General features: G+C 38.9%; 2 protein-coding genes across 9 annotated transcripts in view; one reads left to right on the forward strand and one right to left on the reverse strand.

Moving 5' to 3' along the window:
• LOC127412571 (CRACD-like protein) overlaps positions 1–6,994 on the forward strand; it is a 36,555-nt gene extending 29,561 nt beyond the window's left edge. For 5 of the 6 annotated variants that reach the window (XM_051649027.1, XM_051649030.1, XM_051649029.1 and 2 more), the window contains 7 exons: positions 145–303; positions 1,659–1,758; positions 2,098–2,489; positions 2,578–3,964; positions 4,429–4,553; positions 4,971–5,055; positions 5,869–6,994. In XM_051649027.1, coding sequence (XP_051504987.1) covers positions 145–303; positions 1,659–1,758; positions 2,098–2,489; positions 2,578–3,964; positions 4,429–4,553; positions 4,971–5,055; positions 5,869–6,032 — 2,412 coding nt within the window. In that variant the 3' untranslated portion in view covers positions 6,033–6,994. The remainder of the gene's footprint in view (positions 1–144; positions 304–1,658; positions 1,759–2,097; positions 2,490–2,577; positions 3,965–4,428; positions 4,554–4,970; positions 5,056–5,868) is intronic. The other variant, XM_051649031.1, reaches the window with a different exon arrangement.
• A 3,182-nt stretch (positions 6,995–10,176) lies between these two features.
• si:dkey-74k8.3 (uncharacterized) lies at positions 10,177–22,097 on the reverse strand. 3 transcript variants are annotated; one of them, XM_051649040.1, is made up of 4 exons: positions 21,005–22,097; positions 19,967–20,026; positions 14,956–15,058; positions 10,177–11,416 (listed from the first exon to the last, which is right to left on the reverse strand). In XM_051649040.1, exons 1-4 carry the CDS (start codon positions 21,212–21,214, stop codon positions 11,058–11,060), a joined length of 732 nt encoding a protein of 243 aa, XP_051505000.1. In that variant the 5' UTR covers positions 21,215–22,097; the 3' UTR covers positions 10,177–11,057. The 3 variants fall into 3 exon arrangements, 2 of the variants coding, with proteins under 2 accessions (XP_051505000.1, XP_051505001.1); XM_051649041.1 differs by lacking the exon at positions 19,967–20,026 and having other exon boundaries at positions 21,005–22,092; XR_007892455.1 differs by lacking the exons at positions 19,967–20,026; positions 21,005–22,097 and having other exon boundaries at positions 11,371–11,416; positions 14,956–18,302.
• Positions 22,098–22,643: the final 546 nt, after the last annotated feature.

Here is a 22,643-nt window from a genome sequence, read left to right on the forward strand (position 1 = left end):
AGTTATTTATATTAAATGCCTCATTTTAAATAAACAAATTACACAGTTGTATTGTACTCATAGCTCAGTTGATTTAGTCATGGAATGCTGCACAATTTAAACCTACTAATGTCTGTACTTCACGTCTCCCTCAATCATATAAAGATGTCTTATGAAGCTTCATCGAGGCCCACCACCCCTCAGGGGTCCGTCCCTGTGGACTTCAATCTGCCAGTTAGCTCCTACTCCTGCTTGGACAGCTCAGCTGCCCGTCACCGCATCGCCGTCAATGCCAAGGCCTGTGCCAAAAGAAAGCCTGTCAGCGTAAGATTTTTCACATTGACCATTAACACTTCTTTTAGTTTCTGTGTAGTTTCAGTATAATTTTAGTTTTCATCTGTTATAATTAGGGCTGTCGATTTAACATGTTAATTCAGTGCAATTAATTATATTTTTAAAAAGAGCATGCGTCAAAAAGATTAGAGACGAGATTTGTTTTCCTGTTTGTGACGCGACACATCTAAAGTAAGATGCTTCAAAAGCATCTGTCTGATGCATGCACATATACGCGTCCTTTCAAAAAGCCCTTATAATAAGTCTATCTTGGACCGATTGAGAAATTAAATTGCAAAATGGATTGCTGTGGACTGTAGGCCAATGATAGGCTTATGTTCAATAATATGGAAATAAATGATTATTTGTAATTATTTCATAATTTTTAGGGCTGTCGATCGATAAAAGTGTATCAAATTAATTACATGTTATGCCGATTAATATTTAAATGCATATATACATATTTGCTGAGAAAGCTCCTCAAATAACAATAATTAGATATATAATGATGAAATTATTATAAATATTTATATTTAAACAATTACAAATATAATATATATATATATATATATATATATATATATATATATATATATATATATATATATATATAATATAATTTAAAAAAATAATTCAGATAATTAAAATAAAACATCTAACATCCCCTAAACATCACGAATGAAAGGGAACTGTGGTTGGTTGTTTTACATGTCAATCAGATGGCCAATAGTCAGCTGTCAGTAATCAGAAATGAGAGATCATTTATATCAGATCACCAAGCATTAATTGAAACAATTAAAAATACTAAAACTGAAGTAATTTTCTCTATGATTCTGTTTAATTGTATTATTGTTCATATTTAGTTTTCAGGGGTTTTTTACTTTTGTTTTTTAGTTCACATATTTTTTCACTGCTAATATGTCTTTGTGATCATTTTCGTTAACGATAGTAAACTCGGTGTCGATCAGATGCCTGAAACTTCATCGGAACTACCAAAATTAAATTTTGTAAATGTTACAGTTAAAAATTAGATAAAGGTTGGTTACTGAGGAAGATCAGTTGTTGGGGAATACTTTTTTTTTTTTTAATTGTGACTCTTTAGCTGTGAATTGTAGTGTCAATTTGTTTTTGTAACAGCCATGCTGCTTCTTTAATGGTAACAGCGTGGAAGGGTTAACAACAATTAGTTAAGGTCCACTGTGACATTTCATATGGACAGTTGGATGACGCACACAAAATTTGCAAAGTTCTTTAACATGGTATTTGAAGCTGGAAACACATGACATGCAAAAAGAGGATTAGCAGAGTTAGCGGTTCAACTGAATTGTGTGCTACTTCATGTTTAGAGGCAAATGTTGGACAACAAGAGAAGAGACCTCAGAGAACAAGTGCTGCTCAGAGATAAACTACAGTTGGTTAAGAGAATCACAGAGGAGGAAAATGATTGTAAGTCTGCCCTGCTTATTGAGAAACTTTTAATGAAACTTAAGTATTCTACTTTTGCCATCACACTAACAAAAGTACAATGTTATTCCCATGATTTTGGACATGTACCAAGGAAAAATCATGGTATTCTTTGAGGTGCCTTGGTGTACCATGCAAATACCATGTTATATGAATAAAGAAATTGTGCTGTACCATATTATTGCCATGTGATATCTTCAGTATACCATGGTACCTCCACAGTACTTTTTTGTAAGGGTTGTATTGCTATTACGTCTCTAAAACTTTCAAAACTACAGGATGACTGTAAAGTTCAAGATTGTGTGGTTAATTTTGGTCTAGATGTGCCCGAGGAGCAGAGTAATGGGTCAGACCTTGAAATTCGCGAGTTGAAGACTTCCTCCTTTGCTTCCGAACATGAGGATGAGGAAGTGCCTGACTCCGGCCAGGGTCAAAAACTATCTCCAACATCCTCCATCTCAGCTGGAGACTTCTCTGAAGGAGAGGAGCATGATCCTGACAAAGATCACATTCCCAAGTCTGAGGACCCAGAGTCCCCTTGGGAGAATCCAGCAAAACTTGAGCTTCAAGCCGATGACTTCCTGCTGGACGCTGGATGTGAGGTCTCTTCTGAGAAGCAGGGGTCATTGCTGGAGGAAGTTCTGAGCTCCCTGAAGGGCCCTCTTGCGTCAGGACTAGCGCTAGAGCATGAGAACATGGTTCTTCAGAGTGAGGTACAGCACATACAGTTCAATTTTCAAGAAGATGAAAATTGCAATTGTCTCATAGATAAGTTTTAATTCTTGTGCTATATTTCTGTAGGTGGCAGACATAAATAGTGGGAGCGTAGTTGCTCAGCTTGAAGAGGAAGCCAACAAGCATCTTCTTGATCGTTCGGAGCCTATGGTGACCGCAAAAGAACAGGTTCCTCTACCCGACACACCTTCAGAATCCACTACAGATTCAGAGGAGATCACTGAAGAGGCCTTGGAGCTATTAGATGAGCTATTAGAGGTGCCAGAGTTTTCACAAAAAGTGTCTACTGATATAGGTCAACAAGTGCCTAAAGCCAACATTGAGAAAGAAGCTGGCAAAGCCGAGCATGCCAAAGAGGAAGAAGGAAAGTCTAAAGAGTTTAAAGAGGAGTGGATCGAGAAGGACGATTTGTCAAGAGCTTTTGCAGTGAATGTGAAAGAAAAGGATGAAGATAAGATAGAGGAAGATGTTGTTGAGGAAACAGCAGAATTGGAGAGTGCAACCAAAGTTGGTGGAGATGAAGATGAGAAAGACAATGAACTGACGGTGGTGGAACTGGAAAGAAAAGATAAGGATGGAGAATCTAAAGGCATTAAAGGTCAGATGGGTCCTTTAGAGCCAGAGAAAGACAAGACTTTTGGTGGCAAAAGAGACTCAAAAACAATTAATGTTGAGAACTTTGCTGCATCTGATCAGACAATCAGAGCCAATGCATTGAACTCAAAAGAGACTCCTGATGAGCCTGAAGAGCTGCCTGTTGATGTCCTTTCCTCTTCTGTGTCTCATGTCCTGGAGAGTCCAATTCTTCCTTCTCGATTCTCCAATACGTCAATGTACCCTCCAGAGAAGGAAGAGGATTCTGAGCCCAACAAACTGCAAGTTGTTTCTAGTAGGCCTCAAGAAGTGTCTTCAGAAAAGCTGGAGGTAGTTTCCGATCAGCAAGAACTTCCAGAGTCACCCAAGGAACAACAGCCAAGCACCCCTGAGGGTCGACCTCGGTTCACCATTGCCCCTGCATGGCAACGGTCATTGGCTACTGGCATTGCCAAAGAGCAGCCCCAGATCATCTTGCAGTTGGTACCAGAGACTAAAGCGACTATTTTATCAAGTATAAATGAATCACCCCAAAAAACTGAGCTCCTTACGCCTGTAAAAGAAGAACAACCCTCCAAACCAGCCGAAACTCAGAGTTCACCAGTTCTTCCCAAGCAGAAAGAGATGTCTCACGTTCAAGAAGAGACAACACCAGAGAACCCTTTTGGAGTGCGGTTGAGAAAGACTGCAGCTCTGCAGCGTTATGGTATAGATGGAGAATTGCCTTGGACGCCCACACAAACAGAGTCTTCGGAGGCGCAGGTGACCCCAGACATTGACCAGCACAGCAAGAAGCCCATCTTGCTGAAGAAACCAGAGCTGCTAGTTGAAACTGTGATGTCAGCCAAGAAAATTCCAGGTATCTCCAGTTTAAAAAAAAAAAAAAACACTGGGCAAAAAAAGGACAATTGCCTGTAATTCATAATACAATCAGAAAGTCTTCTTTTAGGGCATGTAGGGGCATAAATTGAGAGAATCAGTATTTCATGCTAAAAAGACAATATTAAATGGAATTTGCAACACATTCTGGGTTAAACAGAATATTCATGATTCATAAGTTTTGATTTTATCCATAAGGATTTGATTGGATCATGAAAAATAGGCTATGATGTTATTGGTTAATATTATTTTTGCCCTCCAACTTGGCCTGGGTTACATCATCAGAAAATAAATTTCATTGGTTATGAAAACAAACATTTTTTCATGCACAACACGAACAGGGACTTTTATTAAGAAAGTAAATAAATCAATTCCATCATGTCTTTATGTATACATTGCAAAAAATATCTTGATTTATTTTCTATTTTTTTATGTCATTTTCAGAAACAGTGGGTAGAATATCTGTTGGTGAAACAGAGTCTCCAAGCTGGATCTCTGTGGCCAGGCAGAAACATAGAAACTTCATTGAGAACTCGCCAGAGGCCTCTCCAGAGAAACTTCCTTCACAGGTTTGTACTGCTACATAATTTTATGAACAAATGCATTACTGTGCAAAAGTTGTAGGGAGTTGTTTTTTATTCAGTATTGAAAAGTATTGATGGGAAATAGTGCTGTTTAATTATGCAACATTTCACCCAATATTTTGGAGTGCTTAGAGTATCAAGTTGTTGCATGTGTTGTCATTGTACTCTCGTAAAAGGCTATGTGTGATCTGTTTGTAAAGATACTGCACATGTTTAAATACTATGTTAAGTACTCTTAACTTTTACTAATATTGTAGTTTCTAATATTGGCTACTTGCATTGCTATATTTGTACTTTTGACCCTTATTAAATATTTCCTAATATTATTTTCCATGTTATGTTTGTCTTAAATGTTGAATACATTTCACCATTAGCTTTAATATTACATCCATTTGTTTCCAGGAGGAAGTCAAAAGAAGTTCACTGCCCAGCTTGTCTAATTCAATCGCCAAAGAGCAACTTGCACAGCCATGTTCAAATATAAAGGGTAATAATCTATCCTTTAGTATCAGACACGGCCATGGCCTTACATAGCATAGCTAAATGGGTTCGATTTGTTCTGTTGACAAGTGCATTGACATGCAAAGTCACAAAATGTGTTTTTAATAACTTAATAGCATGAGGTGAAGTTTTCACACATTGAGCTAAAAGGATAATTAAATCAACACATGTCTGCCCCCTAGTGAATATTTGTTGTCACTGTCTACCTGAAAACCTTTGACAGAGACCTATATCATTTAATGTTAACAAAACACAAATAATTACTCATATATATTAGAAATGTTTTAATGGTCCACATGGGTAGTAGACCTTAAATACCTTTAGAAAGTGGACATATCTTGCCATGTGACTTGCTATACTCTATGTAAAGCTGTTTTTAACAGTAATTTGCTAATGCTTTTATAATTATTATGCATGAACTTTTTATTACCTTAAATGCGAATTTAAGATATGTGGAATATCTTACATTTATCTGTCACACTGCAAGACAATTTAAAATGAACTAGTGGGGAATGTTGTAAAAATTTTTGGAAAAACTTAAAAAGTGACCAGTCACAACACCAAATATATACATTTTCATATACATTTTAACCTTAAATCTTGATGTTGATTAAAAAAAAGCTCATGAACATGTTATACATCAACATAAATTCATTATATGTCTGATATGCTTGATGTATGCATAATTAAAATAGCAACATAATACATTTTAAGTCGAATATATGAAGATTAAAGGTTACACTTTATTTTACAGTATGTGAAGATTAAGACTTGTTTAATATTATTTTTGCATGAACAGTGTCCTGCTCCCTTGAGATATCCAACACATCCATGGTGGAGAAGGAGAGTAAGAGAGATCCTAGCCCGTCCGCTGCACCTTTAGCACAAGATGAGCCCCCTTGGTTGGCCTTAGCCAAGAAGAAAGCCAAAGCTTGGAGTGAAATGCCCCAGATTGTTCAGTAAAAGGCCCAGCTGGTATATGGGCTTCATAACCTTTCCCAATACACTTCAGTGGCTTTCTCATCTATATCTTTGTTACACTTCAGTTATGGATGTAAGCAGTTATAGGAAACTTATCCAGACTAATTTTGCTTAATCAGAGCTTGCCTGGTGTAATTAAAGGAATAGTTCACCCAAAAATGAAAATTCTGCCATTATTTACTCACTCTCATGTTGTTCCAAACCCATATGACTTTCTGTCTGTTGTGAAACACAAAAGGACATGCTAGGCGAAATGATAGCATCCGTCACTATTCACTTTCATTGCATCTCTTTCCATGCAATGATAGTCAATGGTGACTGATGCTAACATTCTGCCTATTTCCTTTTGTGTTCCACAGAAGAAATTAATTTGAGTTTAGAACAACATGACAGTGAGTAAATGACAAAATGGTCATTTTTTGAGTGAACTATTCCTGTTCCTACATCATGAAGGAAATGGAAATAGACTGGGTCTTATGGGTAATGCATTCTTTCCGTATCATGATTTGGTTTACAATGGAAATACACATAAATAGGCTATGGTGTCATACTGGTCTGTTTTCGTAATTAAATTGGAGTGCTTCAAACTGAGAAAAAGTTTAGTTACCAAAAACTGTACTCCTTTTGGTCAATCTGAAGAACTACAAGTGAAAGTTATAAACCACGATCAAAGCTGTATTTGTATTCAGGCTCTTTACTAAGTAACTTTGGTATGTTATATTATAGCCTATAAACTTACAAAGACACCTTCAGCTCCATTCATGATAACTGTGCCGTTATTATTTATTTATCTCACTCTTGTATGTTTTATGTATTGATCTATTTTTATATTTATGTGCATGTTTTGTGACTTGTACATAAAATGTGAAGTACCAAAAAAAAAAAAATAATAATAATAATAATAAAATGGAGCCATGTTTATTTGATCCATCCACCAACACAAATGTCACTTTTTCTTCTCACTGATACCATTCCATTAATTTTCCATTTCTTATGCACAGTAAAAAAGCTTCATTGTTGCTATCAGACAGACACATAACCAAAAGTATGTGGACACCCAAACACTACACCCTTTTGTGCTTGTTGAACATGTTAATTTCAAAATCATGGGCATGAATAGGGAGCTGGTCTTCTAACTGACATCCTTATTAAACATTTTCCCTAAAAACGAATCTCTGATGCAAGGGATTTATTTAATAAATTGAAAAAAGATGCTGCGTTTAGTTATGGAGCATCTGCTTTAGTTAGGCTAATATAAAAGGGAAATGATACTTGGGGAACTGAGGAAGAGAAGTGTTATTCATGAAAAGAAACTGTATAATTACATTGATGCCAGCTGTACGCACTGGGCGTACCATCCCTGAGAGCACACACACATCACCCAGACGTCTTTTTTGATGCGTGCGTTTACATATGATAAGGTTTGGTGAGAATCAAATCGAAATCGAATGTACTATTTAGTTCAAATGTCCACCGGCCGTTGATCTCCTGTGTGTGTTCATGATAGGGCACAAGAGCAATGTTCATGCAGCCCCCTCACGACATGGGGCGTTCAAGCGAAAACTCGCAGTCCTCCATAGCGATAGCGACAACAGAACACAACACAGCTGCACACAAACAGAAAACAGAACATACTAAACATGTCTGAAGAGTTTATAGTCAAAAAATTTATCCATTTCTGTGCCCAGCCTTATTTTTTTGAAAGGAGTACTCGGACATCAAACTACAGGCAGCCAGTCACACCATGTCCTAACCTGACAGCAAACGACACACGACACACAAGTTTTTGTCCTAACCAGCAGTGACAAGCGACAGTACATTCTATCAATCCCTTGTTTTCTATTTTCGGCATCGTGCTGGTAACTATGTCCACTGTGAACTGGCACCGGTCCAAAAACTTTCAAAAAAATAAGGCTGGGCATAGAAATGCATCAATTCTTTGACTACAAACTCTTCAGACATGTTTAGTAAGTTCTGTTCTCTGTTTAGTGTGCAGCTGTATTGTGTTCTGTTTAGAGGTCTGCACGGGCCTTAAAATGAAACCCAACCCTACCCGGACCGAATGATACTGTCAGATTAAAAGCTTGAACCCTACCTGAACTCGAAATCGCTCACTATCTTTAGAATTTCTTCTCCTAGCAAGTACTGTTGCAATAGGCTATATTTTATGTAAGCATATAGGCAACATTCGTAACAGTATTGAAACAGTAAACATACAGTTTTAACAATGCACGGCAGCCCCTCAGTACACTAGAGCAGAACAAGAAAAAAGCATTGACTTACTATTTATGCGCTGAAACTTTGCTTGGTGCAGAACAGTCCGGAATAATATGAAACCATACAACAGTCCCCTCTTTACAGCCTGAACTTGTTCAGTATGTTGAATCTTGCTGGATGAATGTCTTTGACTGTTGCGCTATGTCTCGCTGTTTCTTCAGCTTCTCACGCAGGACCGGCACTGTTTAAACACCATGTCAAGTTAAAAAGAACTTCACATTTTTTTAAAACGCATGTCGAGACACCTGCGCTAAAAACAGTCTTGCAATGAATGAAACAGAGCACAGGTGTCTCGACTTGCGTTTTTGAACATTTGAAGCTCTTTTTAACTCTTGCTCGAGACGCCGAATAAACAGCGAGACGCGGAGCAACGGTCAAAGACATTCGTCCAGCATGTGTTTACATAGGAAAACAATGGGAAACCAGAGGAGACGCCTTCAAAAACATATTTGGTGTGAATGGCCCCTAACTCGTCCGTTCACGCATCTGTGAGTGAGAGTGTGTGTGTGAAAAAAGTTCGGTTGGCCTTTTTATTTATTTATTTATTTTCATTAATTACAAACCCGACTCGAAGTCCTACTTAAAAAACTGACCCGAACCCGGCCTGAAACCTGTCGTGTTCTCGGGTCCAGTCGGGCCCAGGTCGGGTTGCAGACCTCAGGTTCTGTTGTCACTATCGCTGTGGAGGACCTGTTTTTTAAAAAAGAAAAAAAAAAAAAAAGAAGAGTTTTCACTTGAATGCCCCAATGTCGCAAGGGGGCTGCATCAACTGTTGCTCTTGTGCCCTATCATGAACGCCCACAGGAGATCAATGGGCACTGAACATTTTCACTAAATAAATCTTTAGGTTTCGGTTTCTTTCTCACCAAACCTTATCGTATGCTTTCATAACAATCATGAGTCTCATGGAATAATTTATGAGACCTATGAATTATACTTTTGCTTTCCTTTCAAGCTTGAAGAGGTAGTCACCATAAACTGCCATTTTATGCCATACGTCTATCCTTCACAGCCTTGATGTCATTCACGATTTCCCGCCAAACATCAAAGATGGCGCTGCTCTGAATGAGGTGAGAGCAGCGCTATCTGCTGGTTAAACTACACATCATTATTAGGATTGGTACTCACCCCATAATTGAATTTTTAGCTTGTCAGCACTCAGCATCGTAGCCAAAACACAATTTAATTTTATACTGTCTCTTGTGGACTTTTTGAGTGCCTCAGTTCTGGTACATTATACTGTAGTGGTGCACTTCACATTTGCAATGTTCTTTTTGTTCATTTAACCAAACAATTCTGGTGTATACTCCATAATTTTGAGCAAAACCATATGATTCCTGTTATTCCAGGATAATTTGAGAATGTTCTAAAGAGAAAAAATCCTTTTTTTACAAAGGAGGTAACATGGTCAATGCTACAACATTTACATTTCATCTGTATGCATTTGGAAGACGCTTTTGCCGAAGGTGACTTACAGTGTATATTACAAGGTATACATTGTATCAGTGTGTTCCCTGGAAATCAAACCCATGACCTTGGCGTTGCAAGTGCCATGCTTTACCAGTTTAGCTACAGTAACAAAGTTGCTTTGTCATAATTTGTATTTGTTTTAAATTTGTCAAAATCCTAAAACTTTGTGTTTATTTCCAATTAAATGATATTTAAATTATATTTTGAATCTAATCTCAGACGTTCACTGTATCGAAGTCTGTTTATCTGTAATTCATTTTTGAGTCCTCACTGCTAATGCTGTTCCATATTGTTGTGGGTGTGACTGCTGTTTAAGTTCATTCATTGTGTGCAACTGTGCATTCAATGACATTCACTGAAAGAATCTGAGGAAGCAGAACACATTCAAAGATAACTTTATTTTATCTGATGGGATGTTGTCTTGTTCTTTCTTTACATTCTTGTAAAAATAGGTAACATGGAAACATGTTTCACTGCCTAGTGTGAAATACCACCATAAATAGGGAGTAGTCTCACTGGCCCAAAGAATTTATCATGAAATACAGAGAGATAAGGCAATAGTCAGACAAAAATAATCCTAAAGCTGTTCTGAGAGTGACATTTCATTTCAAGAGTGAATCCCCCAATTATTGTTCCATGTGTACAGAATATATAATCACTCTTGAATTTGCAATGACTGATAAAATGATAACCAGAGCAGTGGTTTGGCATCTAACAAGACTGTAAACAAGAAACATGTATGCCAGCAGTTTAACCTGTTTGGTGTTAGCTATTTTGACTACACTAATATTCATGGCTAAAGACGTATTATCATCTGGAAATTTTAATATAAATAGTGTTTCATGTTAGTGTTTTGTTTATGCTCATTGAGCTGCTGCTTTTAAACACTGTGCTTTTCTGGACCTTAATGTATGATGTGTTATTAGTCTCAGATGTGCTATTAATTACGTCATTGAGAACTAACTAATTGTCCAGTTTAGTTATGTAAACACTAAGTAGATTTAATGTAAATATGGTTGTAATAACCCGAATTTTTCAGCAGTGAATTCGGTTGTAGAATGTGGTTGTCTTTCCCATAAGTAACCAAACTCTGCATGTACAGAATATAACTGATTAAGTACTCAGAAGCGGAGTGACAACCGTATTTATCTGCAGTATGTACGTGGCCAGAGTTTCATCCCTGATTCATTATCTCCCTTTTTTCATGAGTTTCTATCGTTGCTCCACTTCCCCTGCATTACTACTTTTTTGAGTTGCTTATCACTCTACTTTCTTTTTTTCCATCCCTTTGACTCGTCCCTCCAGGCTGCTGACTCGGCTCTCGAGACTGGCTGCTTTCCCACCATTGTTGCTTGTAGCGACTTCAAACACAGCACAGATAAGCACAAGTAGTGTCAGTCTCACTGTGGTGGTATCTGTTGACGCACTGGGGTCACTGACGATCCGTGCAAAGAGCCACATGACTACGACCACTTTAAGTAGCCAAAAGACTCGTCTTACAAATGCCACAGTGACCCGCAGCAAGACAGACAAGATCCAGTAACCCGTCAGAGCCAGCAGTGCCCATTTGGTGACAGCAGACACGCCCTCAGCGGTGAAATGAGGGATCGATATTGTCTCTATGAAGAAAGAGAGAACAGTTGGTAATTATATTTGTACACTTTTCTGAAGAAAATAGTGCTTGCCTGTTCAAAATTTTGGAGTAGGCCTGACAATTTTCTCCATTGTTTTGCATATGTCATCAACTTTCTCAGTATTTGGTAAGTCATTGCTCAGGTGTTCTGAGTGGTAGCTTGGCTGGTGCTATGTGGTTGCTAGTTGTTCTAAGTAGTTGTTATGGTGTTGCTAGGGTGTTCATGGTGGTTGCTTGCTAGAATGTTGTTATGTGGTTGCTAAGATATTCTGAGTGGTTGCTTTGGAGTTGTTAGGCATTTGTTAGGTGGTTGCTAGTGTGTTCTTGGTGGTTTCCAGGTAGTTACTGGGTGGTTGATAGGGTGTTCTGGGTGGCTGCTGGGCAGTTGCTATCTTGATTCTACCATGTTCTTAATAGTTGCTAGGTTGTAGCTCTGTGGTTGCTGAGATATTCTGAGTGGTTGCTAGGGAATAGTAAGACATTGTCTAGGTGGTTGTTAGGGTGCTCTGGGTGGTTGCTCGAGCCATTTGAAGGCAGTTACTAAGGTGCTCAGGGTCATGGTTAAGCAATTGCTGTATAGTTACTAAGATGTTCTTAGTGGTTGCTAGAGCATTGTTAGGTGGATGTTAGGATGTTGCTTTGGTGCTTGCTAGGGAGTTGACAGGAATTTTCTAGGTGGTTGCTAGGCTGTTGCCCTGTGGTTGCTGAGATATTCTGAGTGGTTGCTAGGGAGTTGTTAGACATTTGCGAGGTGGTTGTTAGGGTGTTCTGGGTGGTTTCTTGAGATATTGAAGGCAGTTGCTAGGGTGCTCAGGGTGGTTGCTAAGCCATTGCTATGTAGTTGCTAAAGCCTAGTATACACTACATGACTCAAGCTCGTCTCCTTTGATGTTTTGTGTCGGCGACTGGTCTGCGACAAGAAGGCTCGGATCTCACGATAAATGGTCTTGTTGTGTGCACACTCCTGCGACAGGCCGAGGCGAGTCCCAGACGCTATGACAGTTTTCAAAACTTGTCTTGTCAAAAGATGTCTTGTCGTTAGGTGTGCGCACTGTCCCAGTGACCCAAAGACAATGAGCCACAGCCAATGAAATACAGAGAGAGTGCAAGAGGAGGGCAAGTTATTAGGAAGCAGAAGACAAAAATTCTTAAAAAATAAAATAAAACTTCACCCACATCTCCCTACCCGCTGTCTTTATTATTTTCAACTGTTTTTCTTAAAGTAGCAAAATGGGCGCGAGCCATTCTTTCATGTTTGTTGAAAGAGGAGAGCAAGATTTGGGTAGCAGGAGACAAAAAATAATTAGAAACTAAAATGAAAAATCATCCATATCTCCCCACTCGCTGTTTTTATTATTATCAGCTGTTTTTGTTATTTTGTTCCTTTGCAAATGGTGTCAATAAAGCACGAAAACGGGCGAGAGCCATTCGTACATGTTTGTTGACATGTTATCAAGAATAAACTGTGCGAGTTTGTGAATGAATTTCATTATCTTCATTTTAAGATGCATTTTTGGCGATCTGTTTGAAATGGGACAGTTGTAATGGCCGTTTTTTTGCCGGGTCCGTGACAATTTAAAGGGAAATTTTATCAGAAATTTGAAAAAAGCGAATGCATGAACACGAACAACAGGGCCATAGAAATGAGCAGCAAGCACATTAGAAGCTCAGTTACAGGTACTGCACTAAAATAACTCTTCTTAATTCTGCTCTAAAAGTCATTTTTGGTTTTTAGTGCTTTTCTTTCTTGTCTTTTACTTTTTTGCATTTATTATCATGCAGTAATGCACAGACGTAATGACTGATGTACTGTACGTATGTCCTCATGAAATCGGAGACACTCTCCTCGAAATCCGAACACAAGTGGTCAAAAGAGACGACCAGGTGTTACGGTGATGTCTTGCTTGTACATTTGTGATCTAATCACTCAAAACTTGACTGCAATCGGGGCAAATAGTCATGTAGTTGATACATTTCAGTGCTAAAGTGTTCGCACCAGTGAGATGAAAAAAAACAGGACTGTAAGTCGCAGGGTGTCAACTGCAAGTCGTGTAGTGTAAGCTTGGCTTAAGGTGTTCTTTGTGGTTGCTATGATGTAGCTAGGGTGTTCCTGGTGGTTGCAAGGGCATTATTATGTGGTTGTTAAGGTGTTTTTAGGCAGTTGCTAAGATATTGCTATGTGCTTCCTAGGGAGTTGCTGGGTGGTTGTTAGGCTGGTCTGGGTGGTTGCTATAACATTGCTATGTGGTTGCTTTTATGTTTATGAGTAGTTGTAAGGCCGTTACTAGTCTGTTCTGGATGGTCGCTAGGGTTGTTACTACACCATCGGTGTAAATCTATGGGATTTTTCACTTGTTTTAAGTCAGATCACTTAGAAATATACTTGGACACCTCTTCTCAAAAAAACGCATAATTTGAGGTATTGTTTATATCTGTTACAAAAACTGTGTGGAATGGGATACATGTCAAAGTTTAATACTCAGGTTTAGGGGTTTGTTCATATCACTAAGCCTATGTACAGTACAAACAATAGTAATAGTGATGTCACGGGAGTTGTAAAATTGCATGTTGTCTCTATAGGTCCGTATTTATCTGAGATGAGATACAAACTTTCTTTCTTGCTACAATCTCATAATAGTTGGGCATTCCATACACACTAAGTCACATATTTGAAAATCTGGGTTATAGTGAGGCACTTACAATGGAAGTAATTAGGACCCATCCGTAAACATTAAAATGCTTGTATTGAACACGGAATATTTCTTTAAAATTTAATATGATGGAAATAAAGAAAATGTTTGCAGTTACTAACTAGTAGGAAAGACAAATCACAAATGAGATCTCTTTAATAGCCCTATTGTTTCTCATAGACAGCAATGAGATTAGGAGATGAAATTGACCAATTTGCCAGTCTCTTTTCTACTGGTAAAAAGAAAACTCTACAATGTCTTAAACTGTGCCAAGATTTACTAAGATCTCGATATGAACTCAAACATTTCTCATCACATCCTCAAAAGGCCAAATTATCTGAGCTATCCACAGTAAATTTATAGCTCTGTACTCTTAATTCAGCAATTGTTTTATTTATTTTTTACTACTGATTTTAGGACAAACATATGAGACCAAGTTGGTGCTTCAGTGAAACAACTGAGAATGTAATAGTGATGCTTTTCATGGGAGTTGTAAAATTGCATGTTCTCTGTATAGGCCCATTTTTATCTGAGATGAAATACAACCTTTCTTTCTCCCTCCAATCCCATAATATTTGTAATTTGGGCATTCCATACACACTAAGTCACACATAAGTGATTTATGTCAGTGTTAAGGCAACCCCCAGGGGCAACAATAGCATACTTTCTCTGTTATTGCTCAACAGAGCTTGCATTTGGCCTATATTTTAACTATCAGTACATACTAATTTACATTTACATTTATTTTTGAGAATATATAAGCACATGCAAGTTAAACAAAATAAATATATTTCAATATACACAGTCTAAACCCTAAGAAATGACCTTTACTCACCATTCACTCCTGTAGCTCGGAGAATCTCAGATACATAGACAGCGATGACATTCAGTCCACTGGCAGCTCCTTCAGCAACAAACTTCAGCAACATTTCAACAAACTGAATGAAAAAATGGATGGGAAAGAGGGTGGAGAAAGAAAGCAGTTAGACTCAATGACGCTTCTATATGGTCTGCATTGTTGACGTGTTTCCTATGCAAGGCAGTGTGAACTGGAGAACTCATAGATCACTACCCACTGCTAATCATTAACCAAAACTGTTTGACACAATGCATGTGTGATGCAATTACAGATAAAGGAATATTCTGGGCTCAATCATGTATTTAAGCTCTATAAAAAGCATCCGTGACATGCTGTCTATTAACAAGAAAATTTCATGTTTACAGTAATGCACTTTCAATGAAAGTCTTTGGGGCAAGACAATGCACCAGGATAAACATTCAAATACACACCGTTTCAAAGGTATAGCCACAAGACCTACACATTTTTCAAGTAAACATGAGAATAGTGTGCACTAAAACAAATGATTTTGTGGTTAAGTAAATATAGCAGAAAATATTAAGTATTTTCTACATTGAATAAGTTAGTTTAAGTGTAAAATTAAACATGCAACCCCTGGCAAAACATTATGGAATCACCACACTTAGAGGATGTTCACCCAGATTTTTACTTTGTAGCAAATAAACAAATCACAGATATGACACAAAACAATCAATGGCATATTTTTTTCCAGATCAAGTAGAGGAAAAAATTATGGAATCACTCGATGAAAAAAATTATGGAATCATCAACTAAAAAAATCACAATTAGTACTTTGTTGCTCCTGCTCTGGCTTTTATGACGGCCTGAATTCTTTGAGGCATGGACTTCACAAATGAAAAACAATATACTCCATCAAGCTGGTTCCAACTTTCTCAAATAGCGGTTGACAGATCAGTTTTGCAGGATGGAGCCTTGTCATGGACCAACTGAGATCCGGACTGTTTGCTGGCCCTGTCATTGAGTTGATATGCCTTTCCTGGAGAAAAGCTTTAACACTCTTTGCTCTGTGGTAAGATGCATTATCATCCTGAAAAATGACTTCATCACCAAACCTATTTTCTACCGATGGAATGAGAAAAGTGTCCAAAATTTCAATGTACACCTGTGCATTGACTGTTGAGGTAATGATTGCCATCTCCCCTGGTCCTTTACCTGACATGCAACCCCAAATCATAAATGACTGGGGAAATTTGATTGTTTTCTTCAGGCAGTCATCTTTATATGTTTCATTAGAACGGCACCAGACAAAAGTTCCAGCATCATCGCCTTGGCTAATGCAGATTCGTGATTCATCACTGAATATCACTTTCATCCAATCATCCACACTCCATGATACGTTTGGCTTTTCTATATGTAAATCCCATTTCATTCAGCCGATTTCTTACAGTTCTGTCACAAACATTGACTCCTGTTTCTGCCCATTTGTTTTTCATTTGTTTTGTTGTGCATTTTCTATTTTCAAGGCATATTGCTTTGAGTTTTCTATCCTGACGCTTTGACGTCTTCCTTGGTCTACCCGTATGTTTTCCTTTTATAATCTTGCCATTTTGTTTATACTTGCACCAAATTTTAGACAAAGCTGACTGAGAACAACCAACTTCTTTTGCCACACTCTCTGTTGGATTTCCTACTTGAAGGAGTTTTATAATCCTTTCCATTGTTTCAATTGACAACTGTCTTGTTGGGGCCATGTTTCCTTTCAATTAGCCAAACCCAACAGCTCGTTAAGGTCTTGCAAGCACTCTCTTTTAACTGCAGACTAATTAGCGTTTTTAGACTTGTGCCGGTATTTGATTTAGAAATGTAAATTACAAGGTGATTCCATAATTTTTTTGAATATACAGTGAATCAGACATGAGTATTAACGGCTTTTCATTTGTCTGTTCGTAAAATATAACAGTGTGTTTCTTCAAGCACGTGTCTTTGTGACTAACAGCATTTCTTGTCATGTGTCACTCCGAGACGTCTTACAGGTCACCCGCCTGTTGCGGGTAGATGAGCATAATTACCCACGCATGAAATACATTTGGCCTTGTCGCATTTTGCGGGTGGTGGGTGCTAGTTTCACACTCTGGGCTACTGTTTAATATACACTATATTGCCAAAAGTATTCGCTCACCTGCCTTTAGACGCATATGAACTTAAGTGACATCCCATTCTTAATCCATAGGGTTTAATATGACGTCGGCCCACCCTTCGCAGCTATAACAGCTTCAACTCTTCTGGGAAGGCTTTCCACAAGGTTTAGGAGTGTGTTTATGGGAATTTTTGACCATTCTTCCAGAAGCGCATTTGTGAGGTCAGACACTGATGTTGGACGAGAAGGCCTGGCTCGCAGTCTTCGCTCTAATTCATCCCAAAGGTGCTCTATCGGGTTGAGGTCAGGACTCTGTGCAGGCCAGTCAAGTTCTTCCACACCAAACTCGCTCATCCATGTCTTTATGGACCTTGCTTTGTGCACTGGTGTGCAGTCATGTTGGAACAGGAAGGGGCCATCCCCAAACTGTTCCCACAAAGTTGGGAGCATGGAAATGTCCAAAATCTCTTGGTATGCTGAAGCATTCAGAGTTCCTTTCACTGGAACTAAGGGGCCAAGCCCAGCTCCTGAAAAAGAACCCCACACCATAATCCCCCCTCCACCAAACTTCACAGTTGGCACAATGCAGTCAGATAAGTACCGTTCTCCTGGCAACCGCCAAACCCAGACTCGTCCATCAGATTGCCAGATGGAGAAGCGTGATTCGTCACTCCAGAGAACGCATCTCCACTGCTCTAGAGTCCAGTGGCGGCGTGCTTTACACCACTGCATCCGACGCTTTGCATTGCACTTGGTGATGTATGGCTTGGATGCAGCTGCTCGGCCATGGAAACCCATTCCATGAAGCTCTCTACGCACTGTTCTTGAGCTAATCTGAAGGCCACATGAACTTTGGAGGTCTGTAGCGATTGACTCTGCAGAAAGTTGGCGACCTCTGCACACTATGCGCCTCAGCATCCGCTGACCCCACTCTGTCATTTTACGTGGCCTACCACTTCGTGGCTGAGTTGCTGTCATTCCCAATCGCTTCCACTTTGTTATAATACCACTGACAGTTGACTGTGGAATATTTAGTAGCGAGGAAATTTCACAACTGGACTTGTTGCACAGGTGGCATCCTATCACAGTACCACGCTGGAATTCACTGAGCTCCTGAGAGCGGCCCATTCTTTCACAAATGTTTGTAGAAGCAGTCTGCATGCCTAGGTGCTTAATTTTATACACCTGTGGCCATGGAAGTGATTGGAACACCTGAATTCAATTATTTGGATGGGTGAGCGAATACTTTTGGCAATATAGTGTATTTGGTGACTTCCCAGATCACTGACGTGCACAGAACTGGGGCTACAGAGGCGCAAGCCCCTGCCCCATTCATTCACAAATGTAAAGGTGCCCTTCACAAATGTGCCCATCAAAAAGGTACCCCTTCACTCAACAACTATTGCTGCACCCCCCCCTACTGTCCCAGATCCATGGTTTTGCCATTTCCCGATATTGTCGATCATCGTCGCATGAGTGTCGCAATCGGCATCGGGATCTTTGTAAGACATTGTCGATATGCGATAACATCATCCTATCGCCCAGCCCTATAACACATATAATGTTTACATGTTGTGGCTGTACTTCTGAAACAATGTGCATTTTAGGGGGCTTTCACACTGGGCACGTTTGCTACAGTCCGATTCCGAGTGCGATTGTTCCCGGTGCCCCCCGCAGCTTTGGTCTGGTTTCACACTCACTTGATTCTGTCGAACCCCGGTCCATTTGCGTTCATCTTACATCATCACAAAACACGCATGGAGAACACAACCTGACTCATCATACTTTTAGTTTTTTTGTTATTTTGGTGCCATTATGCACAGCAGAGTGAACGACAACTGCGTATATGTGCGCTTCATGGTGTAACTCATCAGATGTCCAAGGGAAGGCGGCTTGCTGCTGCTCGCAAATGCCGTTTTTTGAGGAGACAGCTGATTGCAAGGAATTCATTTGCATCTTTGTTTACACTGCATGCTTACGCTCGTGTCCAAGGTGAAGTTATCGCCACTGTCATCTCCTATTATACCCTATATTTATAACCTATAATAGTATGTATTTATAGTATTTATAAGGTGTATAGACAGATATATAGATGTCGTCATCGGCTAAAACGCATGCGCAGGTTAATTTACTTCCTGAACGAGTGCGCACCCGAGTCCGAGTTGCTTTCACATTCACGCGAATCGCGCTACAGTTCCATTGCAGCCGAACTCAGACCACCTCCTACAGGTAGTCTCGCGTTCAGTACCGCAGTGCGCTCCCCGGTCCGCATGACAGCTTTCACATTACCAATTTTTCATGCGAACTGTGCCGTGTTTCGAACTAAACTGCCAGTGTGAAAGCACCCTTTGTGTTTATGGACTTGCCCCATTCATTTCCATTGTACGTGAACCTGGAATGTTCCTTTAATTAACTTTTGAGTTTAATTCAGTTATAACTGTCAAACAATGAAAGTGAACAGATAAAAAGTTTGCTAAACTTGGAATATCTAATTTGAAGTATGCGCAAGCAAAGCTGCCAGAGTGACAGCTGGGGATCCCCCTTAATCTTAACACTCACATACATGCGCACTCATCACACATTACTTGTGATCCACAGTACACAAGGTCACCTCATTTAGTAAAGGAAACAAACTTTTTCTCACATAGGAAAAGTGTGCATGACTTCATGAAGGGAGCATATGTACAGATCACTGAACAAATGCAGCATTGTTTGCCCTTTCTGGGCATAAGCCACAGACTTCATAAACACTTGCGCACCTGTTCTGACACTTTTAAAGTACCAGTTGTCACTTTCACACAGACGGTAACACACACGGTGGAAAAGTATGCATGTCAAAACAAGTGACATGAACTCTAACACAGGTTTCAACCTTTTACTATTTCTTACCATAGCAAAAGAATAGAGGTTCTCTGGGCCAACAACTGACTCAAGGTACAACACAGCATTCTAGGTCAAAGAGAGGTGGGGAGAGTTGGGTGAGGGGAACATAAGCAGATGAAATTAGGGCAAAGGATGAGTGGAGGAGAGGAGGGGGTTAAAGGAGGATTAGCAAGAAGAGGGGCAATATGAGAGAGGGATAAAAGTGGAAAGAGAGAGAGCCATTAATACCAAACACCAAAAAGTTTATGCATTCATACAGAGAATAAGAGGCAGGAAAGGTCCCCATTAGAAGTTCAAGGAATATGCCGGGTTCAATACAAGTTAAGCTTAATCGACAGAATTTGTGGCATAATGTTGATTACCACAAAAAAATAAAAAATAAAAAATAAAAATATGGGTTACAGTGAGGCACTTTCAATGGAAGTGAATGGGACCCATCTGTAAATGTTAAAATGCATTGAACGTGGAATATTCCTTTACAATTTAATATGATGGAATTAAAGAACATGTTTGCAGTTAATAGCTAGTAGGAAAGAAAAATAAAAAATGAGGTCTCTTTAATAAGCATATTGTTTCTCCTAGACAGCAATGAGATTAGGAGAGGAAATGGACAATTTTGTCAAAGTTTGTTTTCTGGTTGTAAAAAAATTAATAAAAATGTTATATATATATATATATATATATATATATATATACACACACACACATAATGTCTCAAATTGTGCTCAGATTTGCTCAGCTCAGGTTCAACACTTACACATTGTTCCAATTCCAGATTATCTGAGCTATACACATTCATTTTATAGCTCTGTACTTTCAACTCATCAATTATATTATTTTTTGTACTTCTGATTTTAGGAGAAACATCTGAAACCAAGTTCATACTTCAATGAAACAACTGAGATCTCTATTAAGTTGTTAAAGTTAAAAAGAAGCAGTCTTTGAGTACTAAAATATTCCTTTGGGAAGTGATGAATATTGTTTAGGCTGAATAAATCATAAAATAATTCTAAATAACAAAGTAGTTTTTTTTTTTTTTTTTACCTCAGCACAAATTCCAATCACGTGGGTGCCAACAATGGACTCCACATATCTTCTCAGCCCATCCAGAGGCTCCAGAATAACAGACCCCAAATTATAAGAGCTAGAGTTGGACGCTTCAAGAAAACCATGACATAAAACTGAACGAACCAGGAGCAAAAACCCCAAAACCAGCAGCTTTTTCGAACTGGAGGCACCGTTGTGGAAAAACATCCTTAAACACCCGGATCAACACGCGACACCAAAGAGAGTTATGAAAACGATACAATAATATACCGACGAATCGAGATGAATGAAAAAATATCGCAATTCTGTTTTGTTTATTAGCGATGACCTTCCTGAAAATGAATATTGATTTAAATATAGTTCCTTCTGACAAAACTAAATCTAGTTCATGTCTCTGCAGATTAAAAGTCGAGGAATGGGCAAACAACTCAGTAACTGAATGCGAAAAAGTTAGCAAACGCAGCTGATTAAATTCTCTTCGTACTTTAATATTTACTTAAAATGAAGTAATACTGTCAAATTTAAGAGTATGATTCCTCCAGTAGTCCAGCGCGCGCTTGCCAAGGGCACTTAAAAATAGCGCGTGGATGACTGTATATGGTAATATACAACAAAGCGTAAATTAAGACACAGTGTAATTTCGAAAAACTCTAGTTAAAAGTTCTAGTTTAAAATAGTGTGGAGTTGTCTGTCATTTTAAAGAAACGCGTAAAAATAGACGGTTTTCCAGAGAGTCCGTGCGTGCTGTTGTTTCTGTAGAGTTTCCGATATTTAAATCCAGTTTGTGTGTCTGTGCGGGTGTTAAACGCGTTTAAAAATATGTTTAAGAACCTTCTATAGTCCTTCACGAAGAAGTTACGTTTAAATACGGTTGTTCTACTAAAGACACGGTTAGTACAGTTGTGTGTCCGCCCCTTGCATTCCTGTGCAGAATAGAACATAAGAAACCCGTTCACTACACTGCCATCAACTGAGCGACATGACAGTCTAGTAGTCAATATTACCGAAGGTATGCACGTGTATTTGCACGCTGGAACATGTGTTTTTAACATGAAGGGGTTAAATGGAGCAGTGACTTAACAGGGTTATGGAGGAAAAATACGAGAGAAAAAAATACATCACGAAATGTGGGTGATACATAGCCTATATATAGTACAGAATTGTAAAATAATAATAGTAATAACAATACCGTCTTGCAGATTCATAAGGAGTTAAAAGAGGGAGACTGTCACAGGGGGTCCGGGGACATTTGTTCCATTAATTTTTTAAGTCAGCCATTAAAGGAATAGCTCACCCAAAACCAGTCTGGCCATTCTGTGTGGACCTCTCTCATCAACAAGGCATTTCCGTCCGCAGAACTGCCCCTTTTTGTTTTCGGCACCATTCTGAGTAAATTCTAGAGACTGTTGTGTGTGAAAATCCCAGGAGATCAGCAGTTACAGAAATACTCAAACCAGCCCATCTGACACCAACAATCATGCCATGGTCTAAATCACTGAGATCGCATTTTTTTCCCCATTCTGATGGTTGATGTGAACATTAACTGAAGCTCCTGACCCCTCTCTGATGATTTTATGCACTGCACTGCTGCCACACGATTGGCTGATTAGATAATCGCATGGATGATTGTTGGTGC

Source organism: Myxocyprinus asiaticus, chromosome 22 (assembly GCF_019703515.2).
Source record: "Myxocyprinus asiaticus isolate MX2 ecotype Aquarium Trade chromosome 22, UBuf_Myxa_2, whole genome shotgun sequence".
NCBI classification, from domain to species: Eukaryota; Metazoa; Chordata; class Actinopteri; order Cypriniformes; family Catostomidae; genus Myxocyprinus; species Myxocyprinus asiaticus.